Here is a 20,121-nt window from a genome sequence, read left to right on the forward strand (position 1 = left end):
CATTCCCTGTCGGCGGCTAAGTTCCCCGCCTAGGTACTAGCTGTACCTAGCGTCTTCAATAAGTCTGCAGTCTGGTTCAGTTTTACCGGTTCGTGCAAGCGCCCTGCGTCTGCAGGAAAGTCCGGACTTATCTTAGCTTAAGATAAGACGAGATTGGGATATAAGTCTGGACTTAGAGGCTCGCGTTTGTGCAAGCGGGCCCTGGTGTCGTAGGTTGCTGTGTACGGGGCTGAGAACCCGAACAAGTGTCGTCGTCGCTTTCACTGGTGTACTGCTCCGCCGTCCTAAGCAGATGCCGGCGGTTCCGCCGCAGCATACGTTGATGTTTGGTTTGTACCAAGTAGGATCTTGGAGCGCTTTCAGCAACGACCTTCGCTTTACGCGACCAACCAGCAGCATCCTGAAGTCGCACCGTTGAGCCTCTGTGTAGTGCTGCCAAAGGCTGTCCAGCCCTGGCTTGGTGGCGTTTCCTTACTGTAGTACGAGTCACCCTGCCGAAGTCGGGAAGGTTAGAACGAAGTCGCCTTCGCTGAAGAAGCTCACCCGGAGAATGCCCATCTTCCAGCGGTGTAGAGCGATATGCAAGAAGACCAAGCCAGAAGTCCTCCCGGGCGTCGAGGGTCTTTTTCAGGATCCTCTTCACGATCTGCACACCTTTTTCCGCCAAGCCGTTCGACTGCGGATAACGGGGGCTCGATGTTATATGATGAAAGTCATATGCTCTGGCAAACGTGGCAAATTCATGGCTCGAGAACTGGGGTCCGTTATCCGTGCATACTTCCACTGGTATACCATACCGGGCGAACATGGCGCTAAGGGCTGCGATCGTGGTTTCCGCAGTTGTGTTGTCGAGCGTGGCGACCTCGGGAAAATTTGAAAATGCATCATACGCAACCACGTACGACTTGCCCGCATAGGAAAAGATATCTACTCCAACCCTGTACCAAGCACATTTTGGAACGGGTCGCATTAGCAAGGGTTCTTCTGGCTGCCTGTAGGCGTATTTTCTGCACGTTGCACAGCTTTCCACACGGGCAGTGATGTCGCCATTCAGACCAGGACAAAAAATAAGTTTCCGAGCCCTCTCCTTACATTTTTGCATCCCAAGGTGGCCCGCATGAATTCTTTCCAACATGATTCGTCGCATACTTTTCGGTATGACAACTTTAGTGCCTTTCAGCACAACTCCATTAACGACAGAGAGTTCGTGCGAAAATGGCTTGAGTTCACCTGTCACTGGCTGCCCGTCCACCAAGCATGCTATCACAGTCTGGAGGTAGCAGTCCCGTGCAGTTTCCAGCTGTAGCGACCGCAGCGTTTCGGAGGTGACCATGTAGCCCAAGGACTGGACGGCGTGAACCTCAACGTCGTGTGTTGTGCCACCTTTTTCTTCGACCTGATCCTTTGTTGACCGTGACAACATGTCAGCGAGAACGAGATGTTTTCCTGGAATGTACTGCAAGACAAAGTCGTACTTTAGCAAACGCAAAGAGAATCGTTGCACTCGTGGTGGCATGTCAGCAATTTCTTTCCGTGCTATCGCTACCAGCGGTTTGTGGTCCGTTTCGATAAGCACGTTTCTACCGTACACGAACTCGTGAAACCTTTCGCAGCCAAAACATATCCCAAGTGCTTCCTTCTCAATTTGGGCATAATTCTTCTCGGCTTGCGTTAAAACACGAGATGCGTACGCTACGGGCCTCCACTCACCACTGTAGTCTTGCAGTAATGCTGCACCAACGCCGTCTTTTGATGCGTCACAGGTAATCTTGGATTTTCGTTGCGGATCAAAGATTGCAAGAAGGGGGGCGGTGGTCAGGATTTGTGTTAGTTTTTTCCACTCCTGCGCATGGTTATCTGTCCATTGGAATTCTGAGCGCGTCTTGATAAGCTCACGTAGAAGCGTTGTTCGCTCGGACAGTCGTGGGACAAATTTACCAAAGTAATTAAGTACACCCAGCATTCGCTGAACGTCACTCTTGGACGTTGGTGTTGGTATATTCACCAAGTTTTTGATCAGCTTGGGGTCAGGCGATATGCCCGTTCGGCCTATGATATCGCCAAGGAATCTGACTTCTTTCACCCTAAACTTGCACTTCTGGATGTTGAAAGTCAAGCCGGCTTTCTCGGCGGCTTTTAGCGCTGCTATCAACCGCTCATCGTGTTCTTGTCTACTGGAACCCCATACTAAAATATCGTCAATATATACCAGTACGCCGGGTAGGCCATCAAAGACTTGGCTCATACTCTGTTGAAATACCTCTGGTGCGGAAGAAATGCCAAAGGGCAGCCGGAGAAAACGGTATCTCCCGAACGGCGAAGAAAAAGTGCAGATCCTCGAAGTCCGCTCATCAAGCGGTATCTGATGATAGCCCGAATTTGCATCAAGGCAGCTGAAGTACTGGGCATTTGTTAAACGGGCTTCCAAATCTTCTCGCCTAGGAAGAGGGAAATGCTGCCTCTTTATGTACTTGTTTATAGCCCTGGGATCCATACACACCCTTAGCGTGCCATCTTTCTTCTTTGCCAAAACTAGGGGGCTGACCCAGTCGGTAGGTTCGTTCACCCTCACAATGATGCCAGCACGTACCATTCGGTCAAGTTCTTTTTTAAGGGGTTCTTCTAGCGCCACCGGAACTCGTCGCGCTGGTTGCACTACTGGTATCGCTTCAGGTGACAAGACCATACTGTATGCCTGCTGCAAACACCCGAGGCCCTGGAATATGTGCCCGAAATTTTTCAGAAGGTCATCAGTTGCGGTCTTGTCTACGGCACATACCCTAGGCTGGACTAGCCCCAGAGCTTCACTCGCTTCTAGCCCAAGTATGGCTTGACGCCCATTTTTCACCACAAAGAACTTCACTGTGGCAGAAGTGTTCCCAAGACGGACTTCAAGCGTACACGTTCCAAAACACGTTATGATGCCTCCGTTATACGCCCGCAGGATCGAATTAGTCGGCTTCAGTTCTTCTGCTCCCCGCAGTTTTTGGTAAATCGACATAGGAAACAAGCTTGCTTGCGATCCGGTGTCCACTTTAAAACGGATCGCACAGTTACGAACTTGAGCCTTGACCATCCAATCCCTCTCGCGCTTTGCCGTGGTGACTTCTAGGATGTCAAAGTCCGCGTCTTGCTGTTCTCGCACTTCACTGACCCCGGCTGACGCGCAGCAATTTGCGAAATGGTTCAGCTTGTGACACAAACGACACTTCTTTCCAAAAGCTGGGCATTGCTTAGGTTTGTGCCAGCGGTTGCACTTACGACAACGAAACTGTTTTTTTGCTTCTTTCCCCTCTTTCGAGGGAGCCGCGCGCCTCGAAATCGCGTCGACACTGTCGTCCCCTCTGTGCCAAACTTCATTCCGCTGTGCTAGCGTCTCTGCTGCTCTGCACATTTCCTCTGCTTTTTTCAACGTCAGCTGGTTGTCCCGCAGCATCTTCTCACGTAGTCGAGGATTACACGTGCCAAATACAATCTGGTCCCTTATCATCGATTCTTGCAGCGTGCCAAAGTTGCACTGTGCCGCTTGCTTTTTCAAGTCACGAACAAATTTTTCAAAAGGTTCTCCCTCCGCTTGCTTTCTTGAACGGAATACGTATCTTTCATGTACTTCATTGCTAACTTCGGCACAATAAGCATCAAACTTGCTCACCAAGGTGCTGTAGTTCGTCTTGTCTTCATTGTCGCCAAACTGGAAGTTGTTGAAGACGTCCAAAGCGTCGTCGCCAGCGATGCTCAACAGGAGTGCCGCCTTGGATGCATCCGATCTGGGCTGGTCCTTAGTCTCCGTCGCCTGCCGAAATAACTCGAATTTCTGCTTAAAACGCTTCCAGTTTTCTGTTACGTTACCAGTCAGGCGCAATGGCTCTGGTGTCTTCAGCAGGTCCATCGCACGCCGGACGCAGGGTCGATTTCCATAGGCCTCAAAGGGCCACTTCTGACACCATGTAACCAGCCGGAGGGACGACGCTTACAGCAGCATGGTCAGTGCAAGAATGAACCACTGTTTATTGAAGGCACAGCTTTTATAGGCACGACGCCTGCCGGCGTTCTGGGCCAGCCGAGTGGGACGCGCGCCGGCGTTCTGGGCGAGCCGAGCGGGACGCGTGCCGGCGTTCTGGGCAAGCCGAGCGGGACGCGTGCCGGCGTTCTGGGCGAGCCGAGCGGGACGCTGTAACCTACTGCGCATTACTGTTGCGCATCGGCGCGATGCAATAACTGATGCGCGGCACTGATACGAACACGACACGTGTCCGTTACACTAATGGCAAAAACAAAGAAGGACCTGTAAATTAAAGCGGCGAATATAAGCGCGCTTGGGTATTGAATGTGTAGGTCCCGACCGGTGGACGTCATTCGCAGTAGCCCAGTTGTTGGCTCTCTTTGTACTCAGTCGCTATCTTGTACGACATTTTCTGCGTTACTGGCCGCGGAGGTTGAATGAAGACGGAGTGAAGTCCTTCAAAGCATGGACGAGCAAGTGCGTAGTGGTCTTCCCGCTACCGCATCTCACACAGTGTGACTGGTATCACGATCTCATGAATATGCAAACGAAGGGCACAGTAAAGTAGTACGGCCCGAATATCTAGCGACGAACATCGTCGGAAGCCATTATGCTCAGCCCAGTGCGGCTTATTCACTAGCTGTCAGCTACCACAGTTTCTTTATTTGAAAAATTAGAGGGAGACTTCAGCTCCGTCTTAAGGGTAAGACGCGATAGCGTTAGAGTTAATGCCCGTATATGGGGAAGTGGAAATTCTGAGCTTCACAGTAATATGTCCCTGGGAGACCTGACACTACTTCCACAATGGTGCAGCGGTTAAGGGATGCGCCACCGCCCTGCGACGACAGGTGCGGCCACCGGTGGGTCTTGTGTGACCCAAGTTGCTCTTCCCAAGCAACCTCTCAATATCAATCATTATTTTAACTGCAACCTGCCAGGGTGGTTGGTTTGCTCACAATTCTGTTGGATGGCTGTGGTAACGCCACAAGGTCACGTGACCTAGCTAGCCCTCCTAGATTGAGTCTCCGTGGGTGGCCCCCTGGGACACCCTACGCCACCGTATTTATCCCTCACAGCGCCGACGAAGGAAAATTTTCTACACAACGACAGCCTTAACACTGTTCCGTTAAAAAACTGAATAAGGCGACCACATTACAGGCGTCGAGTTCACTGTCCTTGTCCTTTGCCTCTCGCTTCTGACAAGTGCAAGCGAGGTCGTTCAAACCATTCTGGCTCAGAAAGACGAGTCGCAGCTGCGTCAGAAAAAAGAACTAAACAAAGTTGCTGTCAAAAACAAGGAAGTAGAGGATTTGAGCACTTTGTATCGATCCACGATTGCAGTGTTTTTACAAGGGCGTTCGATATGACGCGCGTTGGTGTTTTTTAAACATATGTGCTAAGTTATTTGATGTTTTTCTCACACATTTATAAGTGAACACCTGTTTTCCGATGCGCTGCCCCTGTTGCTGAGCACTTTCTTTTTGTTACTTCGCGCGCGCTCGCCGCAGCAGCCTTCGGTTTTACTGGCCCTAGACCTACTGTTTTGCACCTGAGGCCTACACGCAAAGAACTCACTGCATTGTTCAGAGGGGTCACGATATCCGGTACAGACGCACCTAAGTCGTAGCTTCCTAGACACGTTGCAAATCGGTTTTTCAGTGTTTACAAGTCACATAACAGTGAAAAACGAACAAAATAAAAAACCTCCCCTGGCTTACGCACTGATCGATGATGTCATTCACTATATTAAGAAGCTTGCATCTGAAGTTGTAGTAACAGACTGCATTCTGTGAAGGCATGCCACAAACGTCTTCTAAGCAGCAGCTGAGCTCGAGATTCCAGTTTGCGCTGTGAGAGCTGATTATTAGTTCAAAGAAATGATGAAAAGAGTAAGAAGCAACAAAATTTCGCAATTACGAAGACGTTTTAATGCTCAGTTCTTAGTTGAGGCCATTTGCTTTCATTGCAGAGCCCCTCAATATTTGCGCGCTTTCTTGAAAACAACAGACGCATAAGAATTGAAAGCCAGCGTCATCTAATAATGTTACCAAAATAAAATCCACCCGAGATATTACATCATAGCAACGTGGGTACTAATAATGGCGCTTGAGCCGCCGCGGTGGCTCAGTTGTTATTGCGCTCGGCTGAAGACGCAGGTTCGATCCCGGCCGCGGCGGTCGAATTTCTATGAAGGCGAAATTCTAGAAGCCCGTATACAGCGCGATGTCAGTGCACGTTAAAGAACCCCAGGTGGTCGAAATTTGCGGAGCCCTTCACTACGGCATCCCTCATAACCTGAGTCACTCTGGGAGGTTAAACCAGCATGTACCAAATGTCCACATCAGATACTGCAGTAAATGCACGTAATATGAGTTTTAATCAATGTTAAGGAATGCCAGCAATTGTAATGCACTCTATTATGTACCGTAGCAATACAAAACACGTCTTTTCTTTTTACAGCCTCCAACGGAGAGTGAATGGCAGGATATAGCCGCAGGGTTTTGGCAGCAGTGGCAATTTCCCAATTGCTTAGGCGCAGTCAATGGCAAGCATGTAAACATCAAGCGGCCAAAAAAAGCTAAGTCTCTCTACTTCAACTACAAGGTATGGCAGTGTTGGCTCTGTTTAATTTGTTACAGTACTAAAGGGCCTAACATCTCTGCTATAATGTGCAATGTAATAATGCATGCATTACACGCAGTTGTATTTGCCTCTTTACAGGGCACCTACTCCATTGTATTGCCACGTATCATTGTAGTGTCTGTTCGTTCACGCTCAAGGCTGCAGGAAAGGGCTGTTATCATTTTTGTTCGTGACGCGAGAAGCGACCAGTCTAATCTCGATTGATCGCAGCCATGAAAGGCTGCATCTAGGTTTTTCCAGATTACTGTAGATGATCTTGTCCTGCTATCTGGAAGTTTCCTTGCCGGCTTTAAATTGTGCGATGCCGCGAGCAGCGGGCATTCGTAGTTCGATTATTGACGAGCACGCTTGTTGATTACGCCGCAACCGCACTAACGGTCGCTGCGCTGACCCGCGAACAACTCCAGAAAACGAGACGGGCACGCTGGCGCCAACTGACCTCAGCTGCGCTTCCTGCAGATGTCAGGGACTTCGGCTGGCTGCGAGGCTGGCGGGTTCTGCCCACAAGAGACCGCCTTGCGGCGTGGGGCGTGGCGCCCTCCGCCCGATGCCCGCAGTGCGGTCTCCTTGAAACTTTTCTCTTTCCACGCCGCAACCGAGTGATTCAGTCCTTTTGTGGGCGCAAGTCAGCCCAAATAAATAGCTTCGTTTGCAAGTCTTTCTGGTGTCTTCCTGACCGCTGGACTGCCGTCACTACAACGTGACATCTGGTGGAGGTGCTGGGTACACTTCCATGTTCCGGACACCGCCTACAAGTCGTGACGCCCAACGTTTTTAGATCCCTTTCAGTTTGAAAGCTGCGGTGCGCGGATTGTCGCCTTTCCGTTTCCTTCCGTGCGGTGGCGCTCGCCACGCTGTTTGCCCGACCAGCGTGGCCCTTCGCGTCTACGCCATGGTCACCGCCGCCTGATTTGGAGCAGCCAGCAGATATCAGCATGGAAGATATCAGCTGTACTGTGCCAGTTGTTGGCAGTGACGCTTATCTTACAGTATACAAAAGCTTCAAGCAAGGGTGCTTAAAGCATCCCACCAAAAAGATGCTAGAGTTTACCAACATTGTAAACAAAGCAATCCCGATTTCTTTGAAGGAAGGTCCCGTTTTTGAAAGGGACGTTTCTTGGGAGCTGCTAGACGAGCTTGAATTGCAAAACCTTGTTCGGCTTGGATGTGCAGAGCATATGGCCACTTTTACATGCCAAGTGCTGCATTTTGTCATAGTGACACGCATCCACTTCTAGGCGAGAGACGTGAACCGTCGGCTAGAGAACAGAGAAATATTGTCATTGTAAATAAAAAAGCTCGCCTTCAAGTAGCCATTCCCTCCGTGCTTCCGACTTAGTGTGTCTGCATTTAATGCTTGTCTGTGTTCAATGAAATTAACATTCTAAAAATGAAAGTGCAGTACGCTGCTCCTGTCTGTGCTATCATTGCAAATAAAAAGCTCTTCTATAGTTATTCCCTCCCTGCATCCAGCTAAGTGTGTCTGCATTTATACTTGTGTTCTCTGAAATTGGAATTCTAAAGAACGTGCAAAATGCTGCTCGCATGTGCGGTGCTTCGTTGATAATATAGCGCGGAATTTCGTGACTGATCTAGAAGCGGAACATCGCTAGTTTTATCCTTTCATCAATGTTTCGTGCATTCTCCCGAAGAAATATTGATAGCTCTACTCCAACATACGCATATCATCAGCGCTAAACGTCGCAAACGTGATGCGATAAGCGCAATGCAAACGATTGGTTTTTTGCGAACTGGCATCAGCCTGCTCTTTATCTCACCCTTACTAGCCAGGCGAAACAGTTCTTTAACCATGAGACCGAAGTTTCACCGTGACAGCTCCAAAAGTACAGCAAATTTGAGTTCGACGTGTTCGCTCCCAATGTTATCGCGGCTGAGAACAGGCTGTCACAGCAACTGCCAAGCGCGAGCGCTCCGGCGCCTCCGGGCCGACAGCGACAGCAGCGCCGCGTGGTGAGTGGAAGCGGACGGGGGCCGCTTTCTCGGGCGCGGCGCGGGGGAGCTTGCAAACTGAAAGGGATCTAAAAACGTTGGTGACGCCAGCCCTTCGAGTCATTCACCGGAGGACTTGACTCCAGTCTACCACGCAGCCTCTTGGAGCCTCCAGCCATGACTTACGCCGCAGCAGTGCGCCGTCCTGTACCTCGACGACGGGACCCAAGCCCCTATCGCCTTTAGCCAGCTGCGCTGGAGCGCCGCCCTCTCGCCCCAACTCGCCCGTCCTACGAGCGTCGTACACGGCCGAGGAAATGCGTCGAGTAGAGAACGCCCGACCAGCGCCGCCCACAACGGTGCCACTGCGGAGAAGCCGGTCACATTCTCCGGTACTGCCCATACAGCAGAATGGGCATACGAGGGTTCCCTTACGACGCCCCACGACCCCGACCCGGCCAGCGACCAGCCGAAATCGAGGATTTTTTGCGTCAGGAAAGATACTCATCGCCGAGCCGCCTATCGCGTTCTCCGTCGCCATCGTCACCGCGCTATGTATCTCCTAGCCGAGGCTACGCAGTGCGTGGACGCATCCCCAGCCCCCGAAGGTTAAACTGAATAAAGCAGCCTCTGGAGGTGAGGTTGCTTCCGAGCGCAAGAACTAAGATCCTCCATCGACGAAAACAGAAGACCATGCCCCCTACGACGACGACGAACCCTACGACGACGACGACCCCTACGAAGACGACGACCCCTACGAAGACGACGACCCCTACGACGACGACGACCCCTACGACGACGGCGATCCCTACGACGACGACTACTACTACGAGGACAAATACGACGACAAAAACTACGACAACACCGACGACGACATGGCCAGACTTGAAGCTTTTACCGCGGCCCTTACACCTTATTAGGAACGCTAAAGGACTCTAAGTTCTCGAAGCATTCTCCGTGTTTAATTTCATTTTAAAGCATCGAGACGATGCTTCTTTGGAAGGGAGGTAATGCCACGTATCATTGTAGTGTCTGTTCGTTCACGCTCAAGGCTGCAGGAAAGGGCTATTATCATTTTTGTTCGTGACGCGAGAAGCGACCAGTCTAATCTCGATTGATCGCAGCCATGAAAGGCTGCATCTAGGTTTTTCCAGATTACTGTAGATGATCTTGTCTTGTTATCTGGAAGTTTCTTTGCCGGCTTTAAATTGTGCGATGCCGCGAGCAGCGGGCATTCGTAGTTCGATGATTGACGAGCACGCTTGTTGCTTACGCCGCAACCGCACTAACGGTCGCTGCGCTGACCCGCGAACAACTCCAGAAAACGAGACGGGCACGCTGGCGCCAACTGACCTCAGCTGCGCTTCCTGCAGATGTCAGGGACTTCGGCTGGCTGCGAGGCTGGCGGGTCCTGCCCACACGAGACCGCCTTGCGGCGTGGGGCGTGGCGCCCTCCGCCCGATGCCCGCAGTGCGGTCTCCTTGAAACTTTGCAGCACGCAATGTTTGAGTGTGTAGTTGCGCGCACCTTTTGGATATTAGTGTCACACATGTTTTAACCCGCCTGTAAGCGCGCACTAGTTCTCCCGAAGTGTTTCAAAATATGCTCCTGTGTGTCGGCATGTTCGTTTTGTGGCGTCAGCGTGGAGCGGCTTCCTTAAATGGGCGTCCGCAAAGAACTGTTTCCAATGCTGCAGCGCCTCCGCACGCGCCTCTTTGAACAAGCATGCGTGGACGCTCTGTCAATGAGCGAGGCTGAGTTCTTGCGCAAATGGTCGACATACTTTATCGTCCTGCGCGGCGGTCGAGTATCGGCTTTCTTACTGCCATACTGACATGCTCAGTGCTGCGTCACTGCGCATGTGCTTGAAAGATCAGACTTCAGTTCAACTGTTTTGCTTCGTATTTTTGTTCCTTTAGAAAAAAATAAACTTCTCTTTCCACGCCGCAACCGAGTGATTCAGTTCTTTTGTGGGCGCAAGTCAGCCCAAATAAAGAGCTTCGTTTGCAAGTCTTTCTGGCGTCTTCCTGACCGCTGGACTGCCGTCACTACAACGTGACAGTATTTATGGCAGTAGTTGACAGCCGTTACCAGTTCAGGCTGATTGATGTTGGCGCTCCTGGACGCCTCAGCGACGGAGGCATATTCAAGGATTCGCCAATTGGGAAACGCCTCGTGAAAGGGCAGCTTGACCTGCCGAGGGCTGCCCAACTGCCAAGATCGAGTGCAGTATTGCCTCACGTGTTTGTCGGCGACGAGGCATTTCAGCTCCGTCCGGACTTCATGCGGCCGCTACCTGGGAGCCGGACAAACAGTGGAGGTGGTTTTTAACTACCGTCTGAGCCGTGCAAGGTATAATGCATGGTACAAATCTGCTCCTTTGAGCCTTTCTGTAAAGTTTTTTTTAAACGACAGCAGAAAAGTGCTCTTCAGTAAAGCCGCAAGTTGGCGGACGTTTTCTATCTCGCCTAATTTTCAACTCTACTTATTCTGATTTCTAGTTCAGTGGGCTCTTTGCCATGTAACAACCTCAACTTTTATGATCCTGCAGTTATCGTGGCACACTTCGATGTGTTTATAAGGCTAGGACGTTTTCCTCGCATCTTCACTGCTGATTTTGCCCTCCTGAATTGCAGGCTGTCTCCGGGTTTCTCGAATTAGCACTTGGCTGTGTCATCCTGTCCGCCCTTTTCGTTTCCTTCGCACCAGTTTTTACCTCTGACTGCATTGCATAGAAAACAAAGGACGATTGGTTTGGTTTGGTTTATGGGGTTTAACGTCCCAAAGCGACTAAGGCTATGAGAGACGCCGTAGTGGAGGGCTCCGGAAATTTCGACCACCTGGGGTTCTTTAACGTGCACTGACATCGCACAGTACACGGGGCTCTAGAATTTCTCCTCCAAAGAAATTCTAGCCGCCGCGGCCAGGATCGAACCCGCGTCTTTTGGGTCAGCAGCCGAGCCCCATAACCGCTGAGCCACCGCGGCGGCTCAAAACAAAGGACGAAAATTAGCAAATGTGATATTTGTGTAAGTCCTTTCATTTTGGGACATTCATTGTCTTTGTTTACATCTGCCGAGTGCAGTCTGTTTTCTGTAATGACACAAGTGAGATGTCTATTCGCTTGTTTGCACAGTTTGTTAGTGCCAGAGAAGAAGTTTTACTGCAGTGCAGAATGAGTGTACCTGCATGCCTCTTTTGCTGAAGCAGTGCTGTTTCTTTAAACAAAAAAATTGACTTTTTGTTTTCCAGGAGGTGTGCAGAGAATGCATTTGGCATTCTGGCTTCACAGTGGAAGATTTACGACCGTACGATCCACCTGCAGCCAAGTAATGCTGACCATGTAATAAAAGCAACATGTGTACTGCATAACTTTCTAAGCACAGTCAGCACACCAGCACAGGAATACTGCCCTGTTGGCTATACAGACTCTGAGGACATATTTGGAAACGTCCTGGAGGGAGCTTGGAGGAATGAGGCACCTGGCCAAACTTCTATGTTTGAGCTGCAAGGCACAAAGGCCCGCAAAAACTCGCAAGCTGCAGCCAATGTGCGCGGGAATCAAATTTTTTTGCTAATGAGGGCCAGGTGCCATGGCAATGGAGCCTGCCTGGAGTGCAGAGGCCAGTGCGACATCAGCTGCCATGAGTGGTTGGTTGGTTGGCCTCAAGTAGAATGGCACATACCCACTATGGGGGAGTGGCCAAGACACAGGCGGTGAACTGTTGGAATGGTGGAGGGAAAGATTTTTGTGATGAAGACGAAGTGTGTCAGGTGCACTGCGGAAGTATAGAGAATACAGATCAGCTTGACCTATGCTGCGTGTACTGCTTCTATTAACCCTTCATATGATACAAGATATTATTACATTAGGCGGTGCATGCACTGATATGCACATCAGGAAGGAAGAAGTAGTAGCTCGTGAGTTTTCGGAGAAGACGACGGTCGAGCAGTGTCGGCTGGTGCCTGCAGTAAACACCTGTTGTTTGAAAGCCTTGTCTTCCGTGGCCGCTCTCTGCAATCCCAAGCGGAAGTACTCCGGAACATGCCGGAACATTCCCGTACTCAACTTCAGCATGTCTTCACAAGTTCTCCCGGCGGGCATTTTCCTTACCGAGCTGTCACCTTTGTCCAGATTTACTATTTCTGCAGTGCTGTCCGACCGTCAAGCCGAGGTACCTGCACAACCTGTCCCGTCACATAGTCCGGAGGACCGCATCTCAGCCATGGTTGCCTCTGACCTGCGTCCCGAATATGCCAGTGCCCTTGTCGGCCTTTTGCGGTAGTACAGTGACATTTTTTATTTCGGTCACGGATCCCTGGGCCAAACGTCCATCGGCACACATCGCATAGATACTGGAGATGCCCGCCCTGTTCGCCGACGGCCTTACAGAGTTGCTCTTTCAGAACGCCAGATCATTCAGGAAGAAGTGGACAAAATGTTGGCCAGCAACATCATGATATGATATGATATGATATGATTTATTTCCGTCAAAGCGGTAGGGGCTTGAACAAAAGTGAAAAATAGTTCACTTGACGAGGTTCAAGCCCCTCTTTACAAGGCATACAACGGTTGCGCAACGTTGTGATTAATTTTCCGGACACACTTTGCACAAAAAAAAATGAATGTGCAAAGCCACCTCAGTCAAAAAAAACCATTGGGTCCAATTGAGATTTCCAATTGGACCCAATTGGAATCAATTGGATCCAATTGGAAGCCAAATGGAACCAATTGGACTTGGGGAAACCATTTGCGATGTCCAATTGGTTTTCCAGATTCCAATTGGACAGTCCAATTGGTTTTTCAACTTCCAATTGGATTTTCAAATCCAATTGCAGAGTCCAATTGGTTTTCTACATTCCAATTGGACAGTCCAATTGGTTTTCCAGCTTCCAATTGGATTCACAAATCCAATTGTGGAGTCCAATTGGTTTTCTGCATTCCAATTGGACAGTACAATTGGTTTCTCAACTTCCAATTGAGCTCACAAATCCATAATAAACAGATTCACAACAGCGCTACGGAACAAGGACAGAAGGAACACGAAAAACACAGGACGGGCGCTGACTACCAACTCTTTATTGCGTGAAAAACCAGCACAGATTTATACTATTTCCTGGACCACGTGATGCACTGTCAGCCACGGGACACAGCGAAGGAACGCTTCACACTCCAATGGGGGAGTGTGCATTGGTTTCCTGCATTCCAATTTTACGGTCCAATTGGGCTCTCAGCTTCCCCTTGAGTCCAATTCGTCCTGCCATTCCAACTATTGCCCCATTGGTTTGAAGATTTTAACTGAAGTCAAATTGTATAAAGGTTGAGTTTATTCCTCTTTATTACCAACTGGCAATTAGGGCCAGTTGGCTTCTTAAAAGATTTTTTTTGAGGATATATGTCCATTCACTCTTTCAAGGTTCCACTGTGCTTCAGGAACAAATATACCACAGCACACTAGACATGAGGCCTGCATAAGCTTGATTCTTATCTGCTTCAGGTTCAATTAAAACATCATATGCTTGACTCTTGTCAGTCATACTAGTTTTTTAATAACTGAAGATATCGAACTTCGTTGCATACTGTGCCATTTCCTATATCCATTCGTCATACTGTGTTTGAACTGTGCACAATATCTGCCAAGTTTAGTGCCAAACAGAATCTAAGGCTATTTAACAACTGGGCAATTTAAGCCACACTGTTGATGTAACTCTGCATTCTACCTAAAATACTTTGTAACTGCAGTTTTACCTGAGCTCTACCATACATTATAAAACTGAGGCCACCCTCACTATAAACACTCGCTCAAGAATGTATAACATAATCTTTATTAGACAGCACACAACAAAAAAGACAATGAGATAACACTTCCGTGGAAATAACACGAGAATATGTTTTGCGAACTGTACATACACTTGAAACTAAGGACGCTACACTAATTTCACAGAAATAACTTAGCAGATAAACTACACATAATTGTCAGTTGACATAGTACTAAAACTGGCAAATGGATACTTTGGTACAGATCACAGCATCAAGGTAAAAACTTTTTCAGCAGACTGCATTTAACAGAAAACAGCACTCATTTTTTTGGATTTGCAAGAATGCAGAATACATAAATACAGTGCCCGGTGCAACTTGAGTAAAAGCATTTCTATACAAGCAGCAATGAGGTGACAAAATACGAATTGTATAAGATTGGAAACTCACACAAGAGGCATATGAGAACAGAATTACAAATAACTAAAGAACAAAAGTGCACAAGAATACGATACACAACTACCAGTTGTCTACACAAATGAATGCACTCTCTTATAACCTCCAAGTGTCATCTGCCACACTGGCTCAGTGTTTAAAAGTGCTCAGCTATTGAGTTGGAGGATCCAGGTTCATTCCTGGCCATAGTGGTGTGGTCTTGATGGAGGTGAAAGCAATATGTGCCATTGTGCTGTGTGATCCCAGCATGTGTTCAAGAACACCAGGTAGTGTAAAGTAATCCAGAGCCCTCCACTATGGCACTGCTCATAGCCTATGTGTTACTTCAGCACATTAACCACATTAGGAATTTTTTTTTACAAAAGCCGTGTGTACAAGCCCAATGCGGTGGCTCAGTGGTTAAGGCCAGTGGATAGTCTACCGAACCAGAGTACCCAGTTTCGAACCAGATTGCGGTGGATGCGTTTCGATGGAGGCGAAACGCAAGAGGCGCCCGTTTGCTATGCGATGTCAGTGCATGTTAAAGATACCCAGGTGGTCGAAATTATTCTGGAGCCCTCCACTACAGCACCTCTTCTTTCACTCCCACCTTCCTCCCTTCCCTTGCAGTGCAGTTCAGGTGTCCACCGCGATATGTGAGGCAGATACTGCCCCATTTTCTTTCCTCAAAAACCAATTTATTTGTGTACAAAGACAAGTGCAATTATTTATTATTTAAGTGATGTATTTCACACACATTTATGCAACTGCACTGTGTGATGAGTTTGCATGTTAAAGAACCCTAGGTAAGCAAAACTAACCCGAAGCGCTCTGCTACAGCTTCTCTTGCAGACCTTAAAAGTCCCACACCTTGCACTATAGCACTGCTCCCTCCTAGGTGCTGCTGTCTGGATTGATCTACCACCTGGTGTGCTTAAATGTGCATTATATTCAGTTTACCCTGTAAACGAACTCGGCACTGGCGAGACGTAACAATTTCCTCCTGTTCTAACAACTGCGCAAAGAGTCAAAATTTCTGAAACTGGTAGCACAGTCAGTGATCGCGCTTCCTCTATGACTTTAAGCACATGTCGAACTATCAAAGTCGTGTATTTCATAGGAGCACATTTGAGTCGCCTAACTATGACATATGCTTCTGCACTATTTTTGCATATGATTTTTTCTATCACAGCAAAAGAGGCATCACAAAGTTGAATCACTGAGTCATTCGTCTTTTTTCCTGCAGCATACTTTTTTGTAGTAAGCACTACCCCTTTCCTGATCATGCGACCATACTGCACAGCACCTAAAAGCTCAGTACAACTGTCAACAGGACAGCTTGGTGTGGTATAGATGCTGCCTCGCCCAAAATATCGAACCTCTCCCGGAACTGTCACAGTTTTTTTAGTTTTTGAGGACTCCAGTAGATCACAATAACTAAGTACACTTGGCTTAGAAGCTAATTCAGAGAGATTATCTATTAGCCTTTCAGTCTGTAGGACTCTACAAACTTGATGGGGTATACCATTTGCAGCTTTTACAGCTTTCTTTAAACTGCCATTGCCCGACTCAAATGGAAAGGCTGAGTGTGCCCAAAGTGGGCCCCAGTGGCGCACACTTTTTGCTATGTGAGTGACCTGATGCATGTTGAATGACATGCAGCCTTTCCCATAAAGAAGCTGTGCACGAATATGGAACTCTAACAGCAGCTCCTCCGCCTGTTCGAGCTCCCAGGTGGCCAATTCCCTCTTGAGCATTAAATGCAGGGCCTCTACTAGATAAGCCCAATGCTGAACGCAGAGTTTGTCTGCAATTCCCTCCAATACGGGCAAGCTATAGTAAAGAAGCCAGTTCTCCCACTCTTTAGCTTTCCAAAATTTTTTCTCGTTTGTTGGCCTCGGTGTTCTTTTTACATACCTAGGTGATGAGATTGCCAACAACCTTGCATCGATGTCATCTTGGCGTGACCTCATGTAAAATCTGCAGCTAGTGTCCTCAAGCCACATCTCAAGAAACTGCCTAGCCACTCCTAACAAGATACAGTGCATATAGTCTGGGACAAATCCCCACACTATATGAAACTGATCTAAGTTAATAAGTGGCGAGGCAGTTTTGACACCATGTACAGGTTTCCCTTCAGTTACTGCAGACTCCATGTCTTCCAACATCTGCTCTTCACTCCTTTCACTTGCTTCGTTTTCTTCCACGGGGTACTTCGTGGAGTTGGCAACTCTTTCGCCTCTTTGTAAGCACCAGTTGCAACCGTAATACGCATTGAATTGCATGACTCCCTGCATAGGAGCTCTTGCCACGGAATCAACGGCGCAGCAAATGCAGTATACTTTAAACCGTTTCTCTTCACCTCTGTATTCAAGGACAAAGCCTTTTTCTGACAGCTCAGTCATGGCTTCCACGAAAGCCCCTTGAAAGACTGCCATATCTGGCTTTTTCTTTCCGAACCAAAGGGCAGCTAAAACTGGCCTATTCATTCTCTGCGCAGCAGGCAGCTCATTCACTAACAGCTGTATAGGCCAAATGGCAGTGCCACTGGAACGAAAAATAGGAGTGCCATCTGAATTGAACATCAGGCTTATCCTGTTGCCTGCATCTGCTGTTGAGGAGACAAATGTTCGATACAGTTCCCCATCGTATATATCAGAATATGTCCCCTTATATGGAAGGGGTTTTGTTAAATCGAGGATGTCGCACCCCTTTAGAACTTTTTGTAGTTGAGACTCTATGTCGAAAGCAACAAAAAAGGACCCTTCTGTCACAGAGGAAAATTTTGAAGCCCTGAAGCACTTGGTACATGTGGAGGAGGCTCCTGGCTCAACTTCACCAATGTACGTGGAGCAATTGGAACAAATGACATGAAACCTCATATCAGTGGGGCTACCATTGACCAGCTTTCCAAACATATACCGTGATTCTGGTAGCACCGGCTTCTCAAAAAACAAATTTATCATTTCTAATAAACTTGTCACTGCTGTCAGAGACAAACTGTTTTTGACAGCATGTTTCAGCACCATTAGCAGCATGTCGCCCTTCGACACCACAACCTTTTCGGAGACGATGTCGCTAAAAAGGTCAGCTAGTCCTGCATCTTCACTGGTGCCACTTGGGCTGCTCACATCTTGCTGAGCAGGATCCTCGGGCTCAGGAGTGTCCTGCACATCGCAAGCATTTGCTGAACTACTCTGCTGAACATGTGCAAAAATACAACTTTAGAACCATATATTCCCCTTTGTTGCCGTTAGTCAGCAATTTTTTAACATTTCATATAAATGGTACAAAACTTTAAGGAACAAAAGATTTAGAAATAAACTGGCAGCATCTACACAGCATGAAGACAGTCGTGACGCACATGTAAAACACTGCATGACACAGCAGGAAATAACCTGTCTGACAGTACTTGAGACTGCATCATTCCTTGAGCTCAAATTTGCTGCCCTGAAATTACCTTAGCATTCACCTCAGAAAGGCTGCATATGGCGACATGACAAAAACTATTTTTCCTGTGGCCGCTGACTTGTCTTCACTGTGAATTTCAGCAGCAGCCAGAAATGGTACCATGTTGATGCAGTAATTTAGTATTACTCATCCAGACAGGGCAATTGGAGAGTAATTCCTTTTTTTTCCTGATGATTATTCACATCGAACTTAAATATTAAACAAAAAATTTCAATCCACCAGGCTGAACACTTCCAAAAAGTAAAAAAGCAATAGTTGGTGTCACAAATGTTCCGTAGCCCATGGACAGGTAAGTTCCAACTAACTACCCTACTGTCCATCAAGTGCAATTGTTTTTCTATCATAACCTTGCCTTTCACACCTTTTTGCTAAAGGCCCCCAGACAGTTGACATATATTAATTTATAGGGCCTTCAACAGCAGTGACATAATTCATATGCCACTTTGGGATGTAAGGCATTATATATCACTTTTTTTGTCATGACTTTGCTCCAAGTGAATTGCACATGGCTTGGCGTTCAATACTCTTTAATTAAAAACTGCACGTGTGCTACACTGATTCTACACCTCGGCTGAATTCAGGGAAGGGAGAATGTTTGTTTACCCTTTTTTCTAGTTATGTACCTGTAAGGCTGGGTGCCAATTAAGATAAAAAGTGAAATGTGCTTACAGCTTCCAAAAAAGCAGCGTCCGAGTTCTCTTGGTGGGGTGCAGGTACGCTGTCAGCCACGTCTGTTTCCATCTGCTCCTCACGGCCACGTACGGCGACATCCACCACGGGAATCCCCTGGTACGCAGTCTCAGCTGCCGCTGTAGCGTTCGGATCATATTCCGAGTCGTCACAGTCTACTGAGCTGCTGTGAAGAATGTGCATTGCTTGCTGCACGAAATTTACATCACCAGGGTTGGATACACCAGGGTTGGATATAGTCCTCCTTTGAGATGATTCCTGCATGAAATGCCATTTTTGTTAACTTGCAATAATTTTACCACCAAATCATTAACAGCTGCAGCCAGTCGGTTAGGGAGGCGGATGCCGACTAAAGGTCGCACTGCGATCGATGCTAGTTTTTTTCACTCGACATTCATCAACTTCCGCGAGTGCAGCACAACATGCACGAACTTTCCTACAGCCATTAAACATGAAATATGATGAACGAACGTGTCCTGACCGTTGGAATGCTACACGTACACTATGCTAATAAGGGTCGCCATGCAATGCTACATGCAGCCGACGCGGATTATAAATAATTCTGATCAACTCGGGAAAATGCATCATCCAGACTTGGTACTGAACTAGCAAGACTGTCGTATGGCATCACTGCATCAAATTCCAGCGCGAATAAGCGAGCGGTTTAGCCGAGAGAACCCATTCTACGGTGCGTGTTAGCGTTGAACGGCTCCGAGATCACGTCTGGTAAAGTTAGTGCACCTGTTGTCGGAAAGACAAGCAATCACTGAGCCGCTAATTAAGATCCCCCGCGTGCAAGAGAAGAGGAAATTTTAATCAAAGAAGCACGTTACGTGTAATAGGCACTCATACTTACAACAGTGTTTTCGAGCCGTCTTTTCTCTAGCTCGATGGCTGTCGATCTTGGCAAGCTGCATGAGCCGTACAGCGAGCTTGGGCTCAGGTACGTCTTATAAGGGCCGCGCCTACGGCGCTCTTCTGCAGGTTCCATTCTTCAGGTACAAAAGGAGGTAAATACCTGTACAACCGTCACTGTCTGCCGTTTCAGCAGTCCATGTTGGAACAGTCCCAACCAGAAAGTAAAAAACTGGCACAATGCACGCTGTCACACGTAAGTACGGTGGCTAGAATCCTAACGCAAGCTGTCAAGGCTGTCAAAACAGTCCTCATA

General features: G+C 48.1%; 1 protein-coding gene across 1 annotated transcript; it reads right to left on the minus strand.

Annotated features, from left to right (window-relative positions):
* Positions 1-15,737: 15,737 nt before the first annotated feature.
* Positions 15,738-20,114, minus strand: LOC149333915 (uncharacterized). Its single transcript, XM_089558836.1, has 3 exons — positions 19,807-20,114; positions 18,930-19,208; positions 15,738-17,956 (listed from the first exon to the last, which is right to left on the minus strand). Exons 1-3 carry the CDS (start codon positions 19,939-19,941, stop codon positions 15,746-15,748), a joined length of 2,625 nt encoding a protein of 874 aa, XP_089414962.1. The 5' UTR covers positions 19,942-20,114; the 3' UTR covers positions 15,738-15,745.
* Positions 20,115-20,121: the final 7 nt, after the last annotated feature.

The sequence above is a fragment of the Amblyomma mixtum genome, chromosome 8, assembly GCF_055824585.1.
Source record: "Amblyomma mixtum isolate Tamu chromosome 8, ASM5582458v1, whole genome shotgun sequence".
In the NCBI taxonomy this organism is placed as follows: domain Eukaryota; kingdom Metazoa; phylum Arthropoda; class Arachnida; order Ixodida; family Ixodidae; genus Amblyomma; species Amblyomma mixtum.

Excerpts from the sequence above, each read along its gene's own strand:
- LOC149333915 (XM_089558836.1), bottom strand. The coding sequence starts at position 19,941 with ATGGAACCTGCAGAAGAGCGCCGTAGGCGCGGCCCTTATAAGACGTAC. Across the intron at positions 19,209-19,806 it reads GACGGCTCGAAAACACTGTT|GAATCATCTCAAAGGAGGAC; the intron begins GTAAGTATGAGT and ends CATTTCATGCAG. Across the intron at positions 17,957-18,929 it reads ACGCTGCTTTTTTGGAAGCT|GACACTCCTGAGCCCGAGGA; the intron begins GTAAGCACATTT and ends TGCGATGTGCAG.